The sequence below is a fragment of the Parus major genome, chromosome 8 (genome assembly GCF_001522545.3).
Source record: "Parus major isolate Abel chromosome 8, Parus_major1.1, whole genome shotgun sequence".
Classification (NCBI taxonomy): Eukaryota; Metazoa; Chordata; class Aves; order Passeriformes; family Paridae; genus Parus; species Parus major.
In genome coordinates, this window is record NC_031777.1 from 26,433,867 (window position 1) to 26,454,496 (window position 20,630).

At 48.1% G+C, this 20,630-nt stretch overlaps 2 protein-coding genes across 8 annotated transcripts; one reads left to right on the plus strand and one right to left on the minus strand.

The window, feature by feature from the left end:
- Positions 1-182: 182 nt before the first annotated feature.
- Positions 183-11,128, minus strand: LOC107208411 (NADH-cytochrome b5 reductase-like). 7 transcript variants are annotated; one of them, XM_015636802.2, is made up of 8 exons: positions 11,030-11,127; positions 10,626-10,817; positions 9,766-9,945; positions 8,778-8,926; positions 7,540-7,627; positions 4,407-4,511; positions 3,121-3,324; positions 183-1,522 (listed from the first exon to the last, which is right to left on the minus strand). In XM_015636802.2, exons 3-8 carry the CDS (start codon positions 9,940-9,942, stop codon positions 1,319-1,321), a joined length of 927 nt encoding a protein of 308 aa, XP_015492288.1. In that variant the 5' UTR covers positions 9,943-9,945; positions 10,626-10,817; positions 11,030-11,127; the 3' UTR covers positions 183-1,318. The 7 variants fall into 7 exon arrangements, with proteins under 7 accessions (XP_015492288.1, XP_015492289.1, XP_015492287.1 ...); XM_015636803.2 differs by having other exon boundaries at positions 10,593-10,817; XM_015636801.2 differs by having other exon boundaries at positions 10,589-10,817.
- Positions 11,129-11,345: 217 nt separating this feature from the next.
- MRPL37 (mitochondrial ribosomal protein L37) lies at positions 11,346-15,245 on the plus strand. The gene is made up of 7 exons (XM_015635644.3): positions 11,346-11,742; positions 11,966-12,149; positions 12,589-12,704; positions 13,177-13,362; positions 13,629-13,786; positions 14,265-14,468; positions 15,031-15,245. The coding sequence occupies exons 1-7, from the start codon at positions 11,352-11,354 to the stop codon at positions 15,106-15,108; spliced, it is 1,317 nt and encodes a 438-aa protein (XP_015491130.3). The 5' UTR covers positions 11,346-11,351; the 3' UTR covers positions 15,109-15,245.
- The last annotated feature ends 5,385 nt before the right edge of the window (positions 15,246-20,630 follow it).

Below are 20,630 nucleotides of genomic sequence, written 5' to 3' on the forward strand. Positions count from 1 at the left end.
CAAGCCACCACTTCAGTGCACACTGTGTTTTTCGTGTAACAAACTACATTTCCTTTGTGTAAGGTGTAGTGTTAGACACAGGTACAAAAGAAGCATGAATGATAATTCAATAATCACCTGACACACAGCCTGGAAAACCCCAACACAGGATAAACTGGGAATGAACAGAAAAGCACAAGGTGTGCAGGAAAGCTGTATTTCCAGGTGTAAATACTAAACACAGCAGTCTAAGAAGGTAAAATAGTGGACAGCAGCTCCCTCAGAGGAAAAGCAGCAGCATTTTGGACTGAAAAAAGAAGAAGGGGAGCAGGTGCCCAGGCTGGGTGCTGTGCCAGGCTGCCATTCCTGAGGCAGCTCCCTGGCTCTGCTCCCTGTCCCACAGGGAAGCTCTCCAGCAGACCCCATGCAGCTTTCCCTCCTCAGGTGGTGTTCCTGTATGCTCAGGGAACCTCCTCAGGCACCTGAGAGAGTCCTGTGACAACACTAAACAGCTGTTTATTTGGAAAAAGGTTCAATTTAATGAGTCAGGGCTATGATACAGCACTTAGGGGACATGGAAAGCAAACAACCATCCTCCCTGACAGACAGCAGCCACAACCCAGCCACGCTCTCCCACTTTTAGGACACGCTCTTTGTCTCCCTAGGTAGCATTTCAAGGGCTAAGCACAGGGTAGGTAACACAGGCTGTGCCAGGGCAGGAGCTCAGCCTAAGTTCTCACTAGACAGAACGTGTCATTCCATCCTTATGGATACTTTTTCCAGACAGAGCTGGAATGGCTGTTTTCAGAGATCAGTGCCACCTTCTCTGTATTAGTGTACAGTGGGGCAGATGAAACACAGTGAGGTTGAAGGGACTTGCCAGACATCAGCCTGCACATGACAACCAAAATGATCCCAACTCTGCCATCCCCTTAGCCTGGCAAGGATCCCTGAGGATTACATCTCTCCTCTGGACATCTGACAGGGCACAATACTGCTGCAGAATAACAGACTGCAAAGCAAGTCACCAATCTTCATATTACAGAAGAGCTGTGTGCATGGATGCTTTCTAGTACCCCCTCAGGAGATCTCTCTCTCAAAATTGCACTTGAAGGCTTCCACTGAAAGTGCCATCCTAGTCCCGGAGGTATGGGTGACACACCATGTACCAGCCACTCTGGAATGGCACCTGTCCCTTACTACACCACTGAGGGGAGGACCAACAAATAGTTGCTCCAAGGAGCTCAGTCTTCTGAGCAGGCCCCTTTTGTGCGATGTCTGCAAAGAAACAAGGACATCCAAGGCTCAGCCTAAGGTTCCTCAGGTCAGGATTGTCCTGCTAAAAGACAAAATAGGAATTTTCTTCAACTCCTGCAGCTTTCAAGTATCTGCTCATGTCTTCATTGAATGCAGAAGAGCCACAAATTAATACAAACGGCCTTCTTCGACAGGAATTTACTATTGTCTTCATCAAGTCTTCACTGAGACGACCAGTGTATGTGTTTTCCTGATAGCTCCAAGGGAGTTTTTCCAGCGAAGTTTCCTGGAAAGGTAAAAGGTTTGCTGTGTGTGACATTAAAAGGACAACATTGCTTAGAGCTGAATCTCCATCTTCCCCCTCAGAGTAATTCACAGGACAATTTTCACCTTTGTGACACCATGTGGGTGACACTGACCCTTCCTGACAGCTGCATTCCTCTTCCCAAGCCCAGATGAAATCTTTCCTTGCCACAGGACCTGGCCACTCACTCAGAGGGGACTGAACAAAACCAGGGTGTAACTATCACTAATAAATGCTGCAGAACCTCCTCCATCGAGATCCATCTCCCAGGGCACCTTTCCTATTCCTAAGTCCCAAGTCTATTCCTCTCCATTGCCTCTCCCATTCCCAAGTCTCTTTCAGTCCCATCTCCCTTGACCAAAAGCAAAAGGAGCCAGCTCTGCTCCAAATACAGCTCTGATCCCATGAGAAGTGTCAGATCCTGTGGCGCTGGATCCAGCAGGGATTCCCCTGCTGCAATTAATCAGGAGCAGAAGGTGCTCAGATGTGGTGGTGACAGGCAGCACAATGAAATACAGACAGATACATAATCCCAAGAGGGAGGATGCACGAGCCAGCCTTGGACTACCACAAACCAGCTAAGAGAGGAGGAAAAAGGGAGAGAGGAGGGGCAGACAGTGTTGACAGGGGTCAGGTGGGTTTAGTGCCTTTCACTGATTGAATTTCAAGACCTCCTCATGCTGTTGAGACAGCAGAGTTTAAACACCCTGGAAAGGGTATTTAAGCCATGTCACCAGAGATAATTATGGTTATGCTCCTACAGAGCAGCTGGGGGGGGGGGCAAGTCACCAGCACATTTCCCTTTACCAAATCTCATCTTGCTGAGGCCACATGTGGAACAGAATGTGTGAGGCAGTTCCACTGTGAGAGATACAAGAAATGATTCATCTGAGAAACTAAAAATGCAGTGGGATTCATTCCCTTAGCATAAATAATTCTTTCTATATCCTCCCAGCAATGAATCCTCATTTCTGACGGAAATAATTTTTAACCACCAAATCCATGCAGAACACAGGCAACTTTGGGACCAAATGGAAATGAAAAAGACTGCTCAAAATGTAAGACCATTGAGATGTATGCCCTCATCCCATGAATGTGGCAGAAAAGTAATTTTACAGAGGGGGAAACAACTTCTAGAAGTTTAAAAATGGGTCAGCAAGGAAAAATAATTGCTGGGAAGTTGGTGCTAGCACACCAGAGGAGAGCTCTAGCCATGAGCAAAGAATGGAAGATAAGGACAGATTAAGGCACTGGTATTAGGAAGAAAAAAATCAGCTTAGGTACAGCAACAACTGTCTGAAATGGGGGGCAATAACCAACAGTGACTAGGGAACAGCAGGTCCATCCCAACAGAACAGGGAGGCAGAGACGAACAGTGATGGTCACTTGCAGATTGCCATCAATTCTCCAGACTAGCAGCAGTGTGAGTACATGCAGCAGATTTAAGAACAGCAGTTACTGGATCACAAATTAGGCAGGATGACTGGGAAAGAATTAAGATCATGCTTATGGAAAAGTGGAGGAGGCAGAGGCTCATCCAGCACACAGAACCCTCACACAAACACACTTCACTTATTTACCTGGCTTAGGACATAAAATATTCTAATATTCCAGTACCGAGCCAAATCCTGCAGAAGAGGTTTTAAATAAATTTTGTCAAAGGTAGGGAAGCAGCCAACAAGAGTTACAAAGGTTTCATCCTCTTCATCATCTGTTATGGACTGAAGGATAGGAATCATTGGTGCAAGGCCGGTGCCAGAGGCCAGCATGAGGAGTTCTCCATGCTAACAACAAAACAGAGAATTTGGAATGAGCTGTAGTGGCTGGAAATGGGTGTGCTCATAGTCAGTTCCTCTTGCTGCCACCCTGGTAAAGGGTCTCTTGAGAAACAACATACCAGAAGGTCATGAACTGGTAAATTCAGATCCCAAAATGTATTTTTCTGCAAAGGATTACAGATAGCACTTAAAGGGTTTACATATCAAATCCGACAAAACTGGATTTTACCCAAATATAATAATTTATCCTAACTTTAGCCTCAATTTCAATTAATTCATGTTTCACTTTCAATCCTGCAGTACGCTTTTCTGGCCCACTGTTTTCTTCCACTGAAAATGCTCCCTGGGTTTCTCTTGGTTGCTGCAAAGTAAAATCCTGAACATCCTCTGGAAGAAATGAGTGTGTCAGGAAGCAGGACACAATTGCTCTGCATAGAACCTGGCCACTCAGATTTTACTTATTTTTGTTGTGGGAAAAAGCCTTTAAAAACAACTTCACCAAAAACCCCAAAAGGCTTCGGGATCTTAATGACCAGTGTTTCAAATTTGCTCCTCATTGGAAAGGTCAGAATTAAGTAACTGAATTAGTGTGTGTGAGAAGCCTCCCCATGAAACCAGATCTGCCTTTCCCTGCAGCCAGGCTGGTATTGGCAGGTGGGATCAGCGTTTGGGGAGCGACCTGACACCTCGACAGCTCAGGGAATACCCAAGAGAGGAGAAGATTAACACATCCTCTTTGCCTCTATTCAGTCACAACACAGAGATGTGGATCAAATCAGGCAAAAACCCATCCACACTCATCGCAGGTGCAAAGAAAGTTCACTTTGCAGGAACTCCTAATACAAGTGATGAACACAGAGCCTTGCTAATATTTTCCTGTCTCCCATCCACCTCCTCCTCCCCTCTTAAATATTCCGCAGTTCAAGAAGGTGCTCCAACTGCCTGCTAATGCTGTCACACTGTACAGTAACCCAGGTAGTCTCTAAAATAGTCATGAAAACAGTAATCAAATTGATGCCTTCCCTTCAGAATACTGAACAAAGGTTGCTGCCACAGGCTGAAGCATCCTATAGCTCTTAGGAACTAACCTTATTAGGTTGGTATGGGAACCCTCCAAATGGCCCACGCCAGAAGACCACGTCTCCTCTTTTCCATGTTTTTATGTATTTTGACATTAGCCCAGCTTCATAGCACTAATAAAAAACATTGCACAAAAGAAAAGAATAATTATACTTCATTGGAAAGTTTCCCAGCTTAAAGTCAATTATAAAGTTATCTACATTTAAATGAAAAGGGGACAAAGAAACATTTCGTGTATTTAAAAAAGAAAGAAAGATCTTTCTGTTTGAAAAATAACTCAAAGTTATACCCAAAACAAAGACATTTAAATTAAATCATATTGGAACCACTCCAGCTTGACTATAATGTAAACACAAACCCCCTCTCACGCAGCCTGAATTTCCAAAACTGGAAAAAGCTTATCAGAGTTCTTGCTTACAAAGCACACAGAGAAGAGTGTCTTGAATGCAAAGCACAGTGCAGGCCTTCAAGTGTTCTCCAGATCTAGGGGTATGGGGTCTGGAAATACCCTCTGGGTACTGTTAGTTATATAAACACCACATAGCATTGCTTTGTTTCAGTCTCTCAGATGCTGCACTGATACAATTAGTGACCCAAAGCCAGGTTTCTCCTTTGTAAAAGTCTTTGTTTTCAGAACAGATCATCTGGATGCTGAGGGATGCCTCCACAGTTCCAAAAGAGTATGTTAATGTTGGCCCCATGGAAGAAAAACACGAGCAAAAAACCTGCCTCACTTTCTAGTAGGCACAAACAACATTTTCCAGGCTGTTGTCTGCAGCAATGCTGATCTCACTCATGGCTGAGGAGAAGGGTTTGGTGCTTGATGGAAACAGAGAAGGGACGAGAGGCTGGAAAATGAAGGCCTTGTCCAAGCAGTCATGTTGCCATCCATGCCCTAAATGTGTGACCACTGAATGTTTTAAGAGAAAAAACGTGAGCAAAAGAGTGGCCACGGTCTGGGATGTGTCTGGAGAACCAGGACTGGCCCAAGCAGCAAGAGCTGAAAAACCCAAAGCTGCAGCACACAATGGCATGTCTCACAAGGATAAGCCTGGGGAAGAGCAACACAACCAGGGGTCAGAAGATGGGATGTGACACAAGCCTTTGGCCACTCCAGCCCACACAAAAGAAGTGTGTTTGGGGGTATTTCATGCACAGGCATTGAGAGGAGTCTGGCTCCACACCCCAGTGCCTTGGCTGGCCACCAAGCTGCACTGCAGGCAAACAAAATTGGTGAACCACAAAGCAGCTCAGAAAAAGCAAGTGAGGGAGCCTGTGCTTGTAAGCAGTGTTAGCTAAGAAAGAACACAGATGCTCCTCCCCTCCCAGCCTCTCACTTAAACCTGAAATATTAAGAAGTATTGGCACCATTTGTTACATTCAAAAGGTAAATCACACACACGTAACCAGGCTCTGAGTTGTTGTCAGAATTCTTTTGTGTTCAGAGGGCTCTGGGCAGGTGCTAAGTCTCATGCAAAGAGTGTGCACTTGCTTCAGAGAAGTAAATTTTATACCTCCCTTCTTCAACTACATCTGGAAACCCAAGGCAAGAACAGAAAAGTCCACTTTCTGCCCATTCCCAAAGGACTGGGGTAATGGAAACTAAAACAATCCTTCTTTCACCAAAATTATTTCCAAAAAATTGAAGTGAAAAGCGATTGAGTGGGTTTCAAATGAATTTTTCTACATAAAAAGGAAAAAAAAATTATCTCCTGGGGGAAAACTTCCACACCCCATTTTACATGGAGATAAACCCTAACATTATAAAATCACTCAAAAAGAGGGTTATGCTCTGTAAATGGCAACTCCCTCACTCTTAACTGTAGTATCACAAATGCAATGCTGTAATAACAGGAGACAGAAGGGTTTGAACAGTGCTTGGATTGCATAGTAATAATAATATACTACTTTCCAAAATTGCCTCAATAGTGTGAAATATACCACAACCTACAGAGTGAGTTATAAAAATGGCTGCTTTACACTGGGTGTTACCAACCTCTTTTGTCACTGCCAGAGAATAACTATAGCTCCTTTTGGGATGAAAGGTTCTATATAAAGCAAAGGTATCATTACAATCATTACTATTATTATTGAAATGCAAAAACTGTGAGTAATGAGCCGCTATACATGAAATTTCACCGTCATCCTGTGAATGTATCCTATTAATGCAACATTTCTCTCCCCTACCACACACCAATTGCCACAAGAATGGGGAAATGACCCTCCCACAGGTGTCCTAGAGAAGCTGTTCACTTTTCTAAAGAGCAGGGCTTGTATTTGAACATACAATGCATAATAAACCCCAGAAACATGAAATCCTGGAAGACAGGCAGAGGACAAGTGGCCCTTCTCTGCAAGCCACCTGAGATACCCAGCACTCTGAATTTCACACCTGTACTGAAGTCAGTGTCTGCCCTGAGGAGTCCCTACTGACATACAGATGCAGTATTGGAAAAATGTTCAAGTCAGTATTTGCCACACAAAATAATAATTTATGAGCACCCTGAAGACTTACATGAGACAATTTTGCCGCCAAATCTCCTATAAAATCCTTTTGAATTCAACCAGCATTTTGTGATTGACTCCATAAAGGTGAGGACACTTGTTCAAAATGGGCTCTGCCACCATGTCCACCTCAACAGATGCAGCCTGTGTCTATGGGACACCTCTCTGCCCTGTGGGCCACAAAGTCCCTCTCAGACTGCAGCTCCAGAGCCCTGTCTGCCCACCAGGAGCAGTTGCCCACTGACAGAGGGGTGTTCTTCAAGTAAAATACAGAGGGGAGGGCAAGGGCAAACATTTCCCAAAATCAGTGGTTCAGCTGGGCTGACAAATGGCTGTGATTTCAAAGACAGCCTGAAAAAGCAAAATGAAAGGAGAGAAGTGGAATGGACACATCTTTCCACCTAAGGGGCTCTCCCAGGTGATCCCAGGGCTTCTGCTGCAAAGCACTTGTGTGTGAACTGCTTTCAGTGTTGTGGGAAAAACTGCAAATTTTACCAGCAAAGCACAAATGCTTTAAAACAACAGAGAAACAGTCCATGAGGGATTTGAGAGAGTCTCACTTGAAGCACTGACAGCATGCTTGGTTCCTAAAGAAAACACCTTATACTGTAATCCATATTGTCCAGGCTTACTTACTTTAATTAGAACTTCAAAGTAACCTTCTGCATTCCTGGGGCTAATTGGAGTATAGGCTCTCTGGACCTCCAAACCATTCACCACTCCTCTGAGAAGAGAAACAGGAAACCCCTGTGACTTGGGTCATTTGGGGGGCTCCTGCAGCTCTCTGGGACACAGGTCCTCTTCCCAGTGGCCCAGCCTGTGCACAGATGCAAAACATTTCCCTTCCAGAGGCAAAAATCCAGGGGGAACATAATGGCTAACAGCACCTTTTGTTTTCCCAGTGGTGGCCTCAGCTGTACCACATCCAGCTCCTGGACACACCCCTGAAAGGGATTTTCAAGAACATGCTAGAGTTCTCGAAAAAAACAAGGCAAAGGGGAGAGAAAACACTTTGCTGTTTTCTTTTTGAGAAGTTTGCTGTTCCTTTTGAGCTGGGGTCACTTTCTGCATCCAGTCAGCATCTGGTAATCAAATAACAAAAGCCAAGGCACAGCCTTGACCTTGGGCCTTGTCAATATAGAATGTATCTTCCTGTAAGTCTTCCCTTTCCATGGAATTATCCACCCTGCTCTTTGCTACTGACCACAGGAATTGATTGAAGTGACCAAACCTTTTTCTGTGCTGTGTGATGAGCCAGGGCTGGAGGGAGGAGCGTGTGCTGTCAGCAGAACCAGCTGCACACACCAGCCCTGACTGTACCAGGGACGTCGACAGATGCACATCAATGGCATCCTAACAGGACTTTCTCTGTGTGGCAATGATCACCACAGATGGCTGAGAGACAGAAACTTTCCCCAAGTGGCCCCTTTCTGGCAAGCAGCAAACTACATAGGAGGGTTGTTTTGCTGGAAATCAGTCAGGCAGTGACTGGGTAGTGGGGTGCTGAGTTACCCCAAGATACAGGGCCTAAAATACTGAGTTCTGGGGCAAGTGCAGCTCATTGTCTTTGTTTCAACACACTGGAGTAAATAATCTGTTGTAACATCTATTCTTTTAAATCTTTCTTTCTGCAAATGTATTTTCTTAATCACACCTAGCTCTTTCTGAGCCACCAACGCAGGGATAATGCTGAAGAAAACTACAGCTTTTACCATAGAATTAGTAGAGGCAGCGAGCTCACGAGCTCTTTCATCTGTGTCATTGTGGAGGTACAGAAATCATGATTTGCCTGCTATGAAGCCTTTGTCTATTGACAAAACCCTACATGTTAGGTTACATAATGCAGACTGTTTAACTAGCACAGAGAACAATACCTTAACACGATATGTTGTCCTAAACTCAATCGCAGGCTGCTATTTCCCGGTAATTCAAATTTGTACTGGTAGGTGTCCTCTGTCAGCTGTTCCACTGAGCTCACGCTGAATGCAGTGAATGTATCTGGATTCAGCTCTGAATTATTGCTCTGCAAGAACAACAATAAATAATTACTTGGTTAGATGGTGTCTTTTATTATTTCATTTTTCTCTGGAAGCAAACGTGCGTGCTAATTTAGTGCCAGAGACACTCAGGACGTGTATTAAACACCGAGGCCCGGCGCAAATTTCAGCTCTCTGCTGATTCATTATCATGTTCTGCAGCATGCACTTTGGGATCTTGCATTTCTCCCCACCACCACCTTTTTAAATTACATTTTTTTACACCTTACAGCAAGGTCATCTTATTATGACTCACTGCAATCATTTTCTCATGTCTGGAAACAAACAGAAATAATTCTGCTAAAAGAGCCAAGTGCTGCTTTGGGGGCAACTTTGCAACCTGCTGATGGCTACAGTGAACAGAAAATATTGTCAGTTGTTTCAGCTGATCTTTTTTGCTTGACCCAGCATAGTTAATCTGATGTAAAAGGGTACTGACAGGCTTAAAAATTACACTCTGAAGGCAACTGCTCCACTACACACAACACAGCTTTTTCTCAGCATCAAAATCTGAGTCTAAAAATCAGGCAAAGATGAAAAGGTGAGGAAAACAAAGCTTCTCTGAGGAAACTCAGAGAGGAGAAGCTGCAGAGCCAGAGCTGTAATGCGACACCAGGGAGAACTCTACACTTGGAAAATCACATTACAGCAGGGAGAGAGCGGCCAAGGGGGAGGGTGAAAGCAGAGTTTGGGGAATTGCATTTACAGCCCTCTCCTAAAACACCACTTTAATTTATCCCAGCATCCCTCACCCATCACCACAACCCCAGACCCGAACAAGTACGATCAAAGCACAGGCTCCAGGATGCGATGAAGATAAATTGACCTGCTCCTTCTTTCCCAGGAGAAGGCTTTTGTCTTGCATTGCTTTGGCTCTCTCCCACTGTGCAAGCTCCTTCTCGTACACATCGTAGATGCAGGGCTTGCAGCCGCTGCCGCAGCACTGGGATGGAGAAGGTTCCTGAGGCCTTAGAGCCAGCCAGTCCTGCTCGTTGTCACTCATTGCCTGCAAAACACAAGCCCTGCATCAAACCCAGCACGACGAAAAGCAGCGTGTGCTCATCAGCTGGGTGTTTTCGGAGGACTGAGAAAATCTCTCTCGAGCATCTTGCACGTGTGTCAAATGGAAAACCTGGAGCCGATGTGCAACACCCCATTTTTGCTCAAGTGCTCAATGTTTCTGCACAAACGCCAGACCCCAGAGCCACCAGCCCAGAGCAGAGCCTCAGCCCGGCCTCAGGCCCTCCTCCCCAGACAGGCTGCCCAGCCAAAGCTACACCCTTTAATCCTGCTCGTTCCGCCGCGGTGATTTCCTACAAAAGAGCAGCTTGGTCACCCGGAGCAGAAATATCTTAAAAATCTGCTGCTCGGTCCCAGAGATAGGGTGACAAACCCAACCAGCAGGACAATGGGCAGCAAACCCAGCCACCAGATGTGGCCTGAGTTTTGTGCAGCTTTGGAGCGGGGGAGGGCAGTGAGCTGAAAGCAGCGCTCAGAGCCAAGAGACTTGAGGCAAAGAGGGCAAAGTCTCAGGCAAACAACCATTTTGGTTATAGGCTTTGAATATAGGGCTTTAAACGCATAGGTAGGGGAGGCCAAGAACCACAGGACTTCATCCCTCGCTCCCGTTACTTCCCAAGGAGCTGTACCCACTGAACACTCCTCAGGTCAAACCATGCTGCAGACCTCGGCAGACCCCGCTGTTTTCACACACGGGCTGAGTTACGGCTGATCACAACGCTCCTGTGTCCACATCCCCCGGACACAAAGCGATCCACAGGAAATTATGAAGCCACGGGTGACGAAGCGGAGGAAGCGAACATTTAGCGCTTCCAGCAGTTTCATTGTCAAGGTCAATTAATTAACTAACCTTCACCCCTGTAAGAGAAACACACTTATTTTAAGGAGGCGGGCGGGGAACGGAAGAGAGAACCAAAGGCGACCGGCCCGGCTCCCCACCGCGCCCGCTTTGTCCGGGGGCCCGCAGCACCCACGGGCTATGAACGAGGGGGTAACCCGACGTAGCCGCGGGTGAGTCCGAGACGCCCGGGCTCGGGGCTGCGCAGATTCACAGAGTTTCGAGCACTTACTGTGCGCGCCCGAGGGCTCGGACAGACCGGCCCGGGGCACAGCGGCCCCGGCCCCGCCACACGAGCTCCGACTCCCGCCCAGGGATGGTCTCTCAAGTGCCCTCCCCCTGCCCCACAGGCGAAGAGGCACCTCCCCGCTCACCAACCCAACGCCTGCCCCTCACCCGCCAGGCAATTTGCCGACCCTCCCTTACCGCGGGGCGCGCCTGCCCGCCATTGGCCGCCGCCGCCGTCAGTCACCGGGGGTGACGGTGGGGGAAGAGCCCTCGCCAAGATGGCGGCGGGCGGGCGCTGAGGCGGCGGCGGGAGGAGGAGGAGGAGGATGGCAGCGATGGCGGCGGGGCCGATGGCGCTGAGGCGGGCGGGGGTGGCGGCGGCGGCGCGGGGCCTCACCCGCGGCATCGTCACCCGCGCGGGACGGCCCCGCCACCGCGCGCCGCTGCCGCGCACGCCCTGGACCGTGCGCGGGCCGCCGCCGGAGGTGCTGGCGGAGATGGCGGAGCCGCGGCCGGTGCGGGAGCAGGTGGAGCTGGACACCATCACGTACGCGGAACGGCTGCACTACGTGCCCGGCCTGGCCCGGCCGCGCTTCCCGCCCTGGGACCGCGGCTGGCGCGACCCCTGGCACTCGCCGGGGCCGCGCTACGAGGAGATGCCGCTGTACAAGGAGCGCGGGTGCTACATCTGCCATCAGGGTGTCCGCATGCTGGAAGGTACCGGGCACCCCGCGCCGGCCCCAGCGCTGCCCCCTTCCCAAGCACTCCGCCTGCCAAGGGTTCTCCTCGCACAGAGTGTAAAACACGGGCTGTGAAGAGCCTGCCCAGCCCCGTGAGCTGCCAGGCAGCCTCGGTCACACGTAGAATGGCTTGGGTTGGAGGGGGGCCTTGAGGATCACCGCTGACACGTGTGATAGATCGCGTTGGGTTGTGTTTCCAGGAGTGCGGCAGGCGCAGTGGCTCACCAAGACGAAGCTCGTGGAAGGTTTGCCCCCAGCCGTGCAGGCCATTATGGATAACCCTGCTCTGGGGCTCCAGGAGCTGGAGGAGAGGGCAGAACGCGTGGTGTCCCACGCGCGGCTCTGGGACACGGCAGAGGTGGCTCCCAGGAGGGAAAAATATTGGTGAGTCCTGTGCTGTAGGGGAGGTTTTAAATGCTGCAGAGAAAATTCATACACAACTCTTCTGTGGAAGGAGGGTCTGCTGTGCAAATCCCTTTGTATCAGATTGTCAAACAAAACAACCAAAGAAACAAACCCAATTCTGAATATTGACAGTAGCACTGACATAAATACTACACTAGATCAAAGCTTCTTTCAGGCCAATGTCTGTGTTTCAACTCAAGATCTAGCTGATGCAGAGTATCAATTTTTAAAATAATTGTAAGCATTACCTCTGCCAACTTGAAACAGTGTGTGTGATACCAATCTGCAATCTCTGTTTGGGAGTGTTATGCCATTATATGTTTTACATACAGTAATTTTACAGCATTTGTGCCCTAGAAGCATCTGCCTGCTCTTATGATCTCATTTTTATGTAACTGTTTCTTTTCCTCTTTTACAGCCCAGTGCTGTTTGAAAACCTGATGCATTTATGCCGGTTAATGTCTGGGAAGTATCCTTCTCTGAGTAAAAGGATGTTGGCTAGAAACTGCAGGATAGCAGCAACATGGGAAAGAGGTCAGTTGCTGCTGTAGTGGAAGCATGTAAGATAAGAGGGGTAGCAAAGCTTCTGGCTTTAAGGCTGAGGACTTGGAGAAAATGAAACAATTTCTGGAATCAAGTTATTCTTTCTGGTTTAAATAGTGCTGTTGGCATGGGCAGCCTTGGATGATAGGAGGATGCTATCCTTGAGGAGGTTATTAGGTGTTAATCAATACTGACAAGATGGTGGGAGAAGGGAACCAGTGTCTTATGTCTGACTGTTTATTTTCTCGGGTCTTAAATAAGTGCTGTTGTTTTTCTAAGGATATTTAGTTAAGAATTTAACCCTAGCAATTAACATTGGCATTTTAGAAGAGGAACCTACAGATGGGTTTGGAGGTGAGGGGGAGAGAGTGAGCCTTGCAGAACAGACTGGCAAAAGGAAATATACATCTTTCCCTGATGTTATTTCAGCAGTGTTTGACTGTAGCCTAATTTCCTTCTCCAGAATCCATCCTCCTTCAGGTCCGTGGCCTGAGTGGAATACTCATGAACTCTATGACCCCAATACCACCAGTAGCCTCCAAGGAGGAGATACTGGCCACCAAAGAACATGTTCTGGAGACCTTCTATCCCATAGCTCCTACAATCGATCTTCAGGAGGTGAATGTGTACAAAGAGCTCAATGATACAGGTCAGTGTTGGTGGTAATTATCTGTGTTTGGGTTAACTTGGGAGTCCTTGTCCTTCTGGGGGCAGCTGAGGGTAGGGAGTGTGTGGGAATGGGGGGACAGAGGAGTGCTCCAGACCTGTGGTGAGTATAGTGTTGCCTAAGCAGGACTGAGGACAAGAACTTAAACCCCAGCAAACTACTTGAACAGTTCCTGAAGATAATGGGAGAAAACCTTGGCTGCCTAGTGTCTTCCTGAGCAGTTTCTGACATGATAATGTGCCTTTTAGGTTTCAGAGATGGTTATCCCTACTCTCATCCTCACACCCTGTTCTTCCTGGAGTCTGCCAACGTTCGCACCGACAGGTTCAGACCAGATCAGCTCCGTGCTAAAATGCTGATGTTTGCTTTTGGCAATGCGCTGGCCAAGGCCAAGGCACTCCACGGGGTACGTATGGGAGGCTGCTGCTGGGCCTCTCTTCTTCCTCTCCTGCTGCAGACAGTGTAGGGAGGCCTGAAAGCCCCTTACAGTCATTTTCACATCCAAGCTTCTCAGCCCAGAGGTGAAAACCCAACCTTCAGAAATCCATAAATCCACTGCTCAGCAATGAGAATGTTTGTGATGCAGTGGGGTGGCAGGGGCAGGAGCCAGAGAGTAAGTTCAGCTGTAAAACTGTAACCCATCCCACAGCTCAGTATGTAAATTGACACTTCATTGCTGGCTGAAGGAAGAATTTTAATTAAAATACAAAATCTACATTCAAAACTTGTTTGACTAGAGTCATTTTCTGGGCAAGGTAACAATATATTTATTAAAATCTTGGCTTTAAACCAACCCAAAGATGCAGAATCAGCAAGTACTCATACAATTTCTGTTGTAACTAGATTTTGAAACATTCTCCCCCACGTTCCCCTTCTTTTCCTAGAATGACCCCAAGGTTTTGGAGCAGCCAGTAGTGGTGCAAAGCATTGGCACAGATGGACAGCTCTTCCAGTTCATGGTGTTCCAGTTAAATACAACAGACCTTGTCCCTAATGATGGTGTAAAAAATCTAGTCTGGATTGACTCTGATCAGAACCTGTATGAGAGAGCCCAGTGCGTCCCAGAAATAAAGAAGAAAGTTGTTACGGTAAGGAAAACTTGGGAAATGGTTGTGGAAATGCTGCCCTTTCACCACAGCTGAGGTCTGGGAGCTGGCAAAGAACTGCAGCAGGTTTTAGACCCGCTGGAGGGACTTGAAGTGGACGTTGGCCTCATTTTTACCTATGCAGGTATTTCTGAGGGGACCAGTTCGTGAGTATCTGTAGTGCTGATGTGCGACATGCCACGCTTAACATGAACTCCTGTGTGCAGATACCTCCAGCTGTAATCCACCATCTCATAATGTGCTTGTTTAAAACCAGCTCTGAGGAAGGGAGCTCTCACAAGCGACTGTCAGCCTCTCTGGGGACTAAATAGAGCACAGGGGTGCCTGTACTGGTTATACTGGGAGAGCATCTCACAGGCAAAAGGGTTCTGCCCTCTGAGGTTGACACCAGTGGAAGTACTCCCACACAAACCCTTCTGGGGAGGGAGAGCACAATTTGGAAGCTGCCATGCCTGAAAGTCTTATTCAAGCATGTTTAAAGCCGTTGTTTGTCTACATTAATCACTTCACTGCAAACTGAGCATCCGTGTCTTTTTCTCTGCAGAAGCCCGCTGGAATTTCTGGCTTTCAGCCAGACACATTCAAGAAGTTTCTGGCACTGTATCTGCATGGAACTGTGTGAAATTCAGCTCAAATGAAAATACTTCACCAACTGTACCTGCTGCTTCTCTTTGCCAGAACTGTCATATAATTAAAGAAAGGTGGATTAATTTACTTTAAAAAATAAATTATATTGTTACTGAAAGTAAAATTTTATTTTATTTTTTTTAACTAAACAGTGCATGAAGAAAGTCTTTCATTTTAGGGCTCACCTCTGGATTTGGGTTACAGAAGTCATCAGATGCATCCTCCTGCACTCTTCCTCCATTGCCTGGGAAGAACATAAGCCAGTCATTATTCCTGTGCGCAGGCTCTGCTCTCAGTGTGCTTCTGCACAGAGCCAGACTCAAACCTATTCCTGAGGTTGCTTTGAGTCCCTCTGAATGCAGAAGAGACTTACAAAGCTTCAAGGGGAAAGCCTGAGCCACGAGCCTTTTTCATTCTGCCTGGCTTTGACTTTGTTTTACTCCTGGCTGCTGTGGGATGCGTCGTGCTGCCCTGTGCTTAGTTCCCAAAGCACTTAATCGGAGGGATTGCTTTGTTGGATCTGTAGAACCGCAGTCCTTTTATCCCCCAATCCTGGATGAAGAGACCTGTGCATTTGGGGAAGGTGGTGTAGAATGTAGCGGGAAACTTTGGTGCCTGTAGCTGGTATTTGCTGCTAGAAATACAAAGGAAGAATTTCTTCCTGCCACACAGAGTTAACTGAGCAGGAAGCGTATTCTTTTTAACATGGGGGGATTAGTGTGGGTTTTGTAAAATGAAAGCTAAATTAGCTGCAGCCAAATGTAGAATGTTTTGCAGTTCTGGTACCCTCCAGCACATGGGAAGGGAGAGGACAGCCTGCGCTATTTTAAGGTGTGGAAGAGCACATTTCCAAGAAATTCATCTCACTTCAGTGTCTCGTGTCAGAGGCTGGTCTGTGCTTTGTGATCCCTGGCCATCTGGATCAACACCCCAGTTGTGTGTTCCAGCCCCAGCCCATCAGGCAGCTCCACTCTGCAGCTTTCGGGAACGTTCTCCAGTCACATTTGAAATCAACAATTGCACCCCGTAAATTGGGATGCAGTGGCTGCAAGCTAAATTAACAAATCCCTCCATGGTTAGAAGTGCTCGAAAGAGAAATAACCTCCTAAGTGTTGCATTGCTCTGCATCATAATCCTGCCTGCTCGAGGGATGCCTAATTCAGCTCATCGGAGTAAATCTGCTCAGGTCTGTGATTTGCTCCCAGGTGTTTGGGAATACATTTTAACAGAGCTGTGCTCTGCGGAGCCTGTCACACGCAGTGGGTGTTTCTTTCTCGGGCTGTTGGCTCCCTGCTGTGTCACACGGACCCTGCTTGACATCCCCTCGCTCTTCCAGCTTCGGGTCATTACCCATCCCAGGGAGGAAGCCCTGTCGGGCAGCCAGCTGCCTGTTAGCATTCCTGAGGAGAGAATTTCCCTGAGGAAGTCTGCTGGAAGAGCAGCTGTGGTGGGGAGGGGTTGTGGAGAGGTGAAACACCTCATGTGCTTCTAGTAGATGTGGGAATTTGTGGGGATGGGCTGTGTGGAAGAGGCAGAGTCCCTTCAGCTGCTTTTACCTCTCAACAAAGACATCTCTGTCAGGGCAGGCAGTTGAAGGGGAGAGAGGAGGGAAGCTGGAACCCTGCTGTGTCCAAACTGAGCTGAGACAAAGCACGAGCACAGGGAGGGATGGACGACGGCAGAGCAAAGGGAGTTTTGAAAAATAGCGGAAGCAGGGAGACACGGGATGGTCAGCAGGAAAATGAGGCTTCAGGGCTTGTGTGAGGCATCAGGAAGCTGCTGGAGGCGAGGGGATCACACACAAGCGTGTGAGGCCGTGTCCCTGCTTTGCTGAGGCACAGCCACTCTCACCTGAGGCCAGGGGAAGCGGTACTCGTGCTTCACTGGAAGCAGCAGCTGATCCTTGTGCAGGGAACACTCCTCTGAGGGCCTGGAGAGGAGCTCAAGGTGGGGGCAGGTGGAGCTCCCAGCTTGGCACCTGGCACGGATGCTCAGGCTGGCCCGGCGTGGCCCTTGAACCAGGCAGCTCCTGCCAGCTGTCCCTGGTGTCCTGCTGCGCTTCCCAAGCACTCTGTGCATGGCTCAGCTCTCCCAGTTCCTCCAGCGTGGCCTGCTGGAATCGGCCCAGCTGAGGGAGGTGGGGTGGGGAGCCCAGCAATGGCTCACAGAAGCACATCTGGGCTGGCATCAATAAGTTATAAAGGCTCGTCAGCAGACGAATGGCGTTACCTCAGCACGGACCAGGGCCAGGCATTAACTTTTCATGAACGGCAGCCAGGGAAGCAGAACATGCAAGAATGGGGCGGCAGGAGCCCGAGATGAGGAGGCAGAGGAGCCTGGCTGCCCGCAGGAGAGTTCTGCAGGACCCAGAGGAGCCTGGCTGCCCACAGGAGAGCTCTCCACCACTCCACACTCCCTTCCCCTGAACCGCTCCCACTGCAAAATCTAGCTCCACAGGCTGCACACATCATGCCAACAAGTACACACTGTGCTCAGCCTGGAGCCCCTGGTTGTTCTGATCCTCCTCCCGCATTTAATTTAATGAAAACTAATGGGGGAGACAATTATCCCTGAGGCTGGGCTCAGGAGACGTTTCGAGGAGGGAACTTGGCAGTTTCATGGTGATATTTAATAATACCAGTCTGTAACCCTTAAGAACCAACAGTAAGGACTTTTTTATGCCCCACAATACAAACACAACAGGCAGCAGTGCAGAAGCCTGCTGCTCTGGGCAGGGTCTGGGTCAGCAGGGGTGGCCTCAGGGGTCTGGGAGGGCAGGATTTCCTCATCAGCCTCAACCCCTCAGGGGTCACGAAACCAAGTGATGGACAATGCTCACACTCTACTTTCTGCAGAGCACAGGGGGACGTGATTGCCTGGGCCAAAATCCACGCTGGGGCACAGCTGTGGGCCCTGCACATGGACATCTGTGGCATTACCCTGGAAGCAAACCTGCCCAGGCAGCAAAGGGTGCAAACACATGCTGCTCCTCAGGCTGTGCAGGCACGATGGTGGCTCCCAAACCCAGCAGCCTTCCAGTGCATCCTCCCCTCACCCTTGTGCTCCGGGAGCATCCACAGCCACATGGTGCTCACTACAGGAATTCCAGCAGTGACCCAGCTGCCAGTGCCAGGTGGGAGCATTCCCCAGGAGCAGCAGAGCTCCAGGATGGCCCACAGCCCCCACAGCCCACGCCTGAACATTCCCCTGAGGAGGGAGAGCTCACAGGCAGCCACGTCCTGCCCCAACTAGTCAAAGGTAGAGAACAAGTCTCACACAGCAGCTCCCGGGAGTGTTTCAGGCACCTGGCACTTGCAACTACCCATCCAAAGGCCTAAAAATTCCCCATCTTTCCTCCAGCCCTCTGATGCTGCCCAACGGGGAATGAGGTTGGGGTGCCTGGGTTTCTCCATCCCCAGCAGCTCCTGGAGCTGTTGTTCCTGCAGTGGTGCCCACACCCACCCAGCACGGCAGCTCTTGCCAAGGAGGGGCACAGACTGCACTGCAAGCTCAGTATTTATGTATTTGAAAACAACACTCTTGTGTTCCCCTCCCTTTCTTACCTCCCAGCGGTGCAGAACTCTGGCAAAGGGAAGTAGCAGCACCCAGCTGCTGGCCCAGGGAGCTGCTGCAGGGCAGACCAGCCCCTCTAATGACCAAAGCCTGGGGAACAGTGTACCAAAAAAACCCCTTTTAGCCCCTAAAACACCCCTCTCTGCCTGCAGCCTGATGGGCTCCATGTGGGGAGGCCAAGGGTCCGGCCAGCACATCCTCAGCCCGGTGTGGACAACGCTGACCATTTTCTAGGCTGAATTTTCAAAATGCTTTAAAAAGAAAAATATTCCAAGAAACAAGCATGCATCGTTAAACCTCCCCTAGGTCCTGAACTGCAGCCAAATGCCTTTGGGATTTGAATTTGAATTCTCAGGCTCAGCCAGTCCCCCTGAAGTGCCAGCTTCTCAGCTCTGCAGCACCTCTACTCCAGCACCCCAAATCTGGGGTTTGGTCCTCGATAAAGGTTGGGAAAAAATACCCAATTCCCACCCTGTGTCTGGCAGCAAACACCAGAAACAAACTGCAGAGCACCGAAATCAAATGTTTATGTTGATATTTATTACAGCAGGGGGAGGGGGGAGAAGGAGGGGGAACCATTTCATTCAAAAAACCATCCCATACCAATGAAGACAATAATTTAGCTATTCATTTTAAAATACATTAAAACCGGTCCTTTCATTTCCTCACATCAGAACAAAAAAATTAAAAAAAAAAAAAAAAGGAAAAAACCCCCAAAACCTGAACGAGATGTAAAGTGGAAAAGGTTAAAAATGACCCCTTGGGGAGCCCCTGGGTATGCAATGCAACCCAAAATCTGCATTAGTTGGAAAATATTAACCTGACTGTAACTATGAGACTGACACCCTCAGACCCCCCCATCCCACCCACCCCTCCCTCCCCTCCCAACTTTCTACAGGTAAAGCAGAATGAAGATGCCTAGGAAAAAGAAGGCAAACATTAAAAAAAAAAAATTATTCATATTACACACTAAAAAAAAAGTTGTTTCATCATCTCATGTCTTGCAGTCAGAATAAAAACAAGCCAAATGTCCCCCAAAAACATTTCAATGAAGGGGTGCGGAAAAAAGACATCCCTTTAATAAAACATTATCAACAAATATCGTACACAAACTACAATGTATAATAATTTTTTTTTTTTTCCCCTCTCGGTAATTTTCGAACCAGACTACAAGGTAAGAAAAAACACTGAAACAAGATACAATGCTTTCAATAATCCGCACAAAGGTCAAATCCAAGGGAGAGAATATTTTACAGAATATGATATACATGGAGCAGAAATGGGAGCTGGAGAAAAACCAAGACCAAACTACAGGGTAGTGTCATGTACAGAGATCCCAACCCGCCGCCTTGGCTCGTCCCTTCCTCTCCCACCAGAAGGAAGGGCCTTCGATGCTTGCCATTAATTTTTATTTTCTTATTACAGAGCGAGCCTACAGAATAGCAAGGTTACATTTTAACAACAAGAATTCCTTAAAAAATATCTCCATCCAGTTCCAAATCATAGATAAGTGAAATCCTGACAAGAGCACATCTCTAAAGAAAAGAAACCCCCCCCTGCAAAATACCCCCAAAGCAAATAGAACCCCCAGAAAATCCCAAAGTTAGCTGGAGATCACAGTTTCAAAGTCCCAGGTCAGATTAACCCTTTCTTTTTTTTTCAGTGGATTTAAAAAAAAAAAAAATTAAAAAAATCAATTTTTGCAGTGAACCAGCTGAAGGACTCTGGGGAAGGGAAGGACAAGAGATTTCTTCTTGTTCTCAGAGGGGGGGGAAAGACTAACACAGTGCATGCCACAGTCACAGAGAGCAAGATCACGATTCATTCGAGGATGTGATCCTAGAAGGGGTCACCTGCGTTAACAAGTTTGTAACGAGGTGGTGGAGTCTCTTCCCCAAAGCAGATCTTGTTAACTGGAGGAGGAAGCGTTGTGCTGCAAATGAA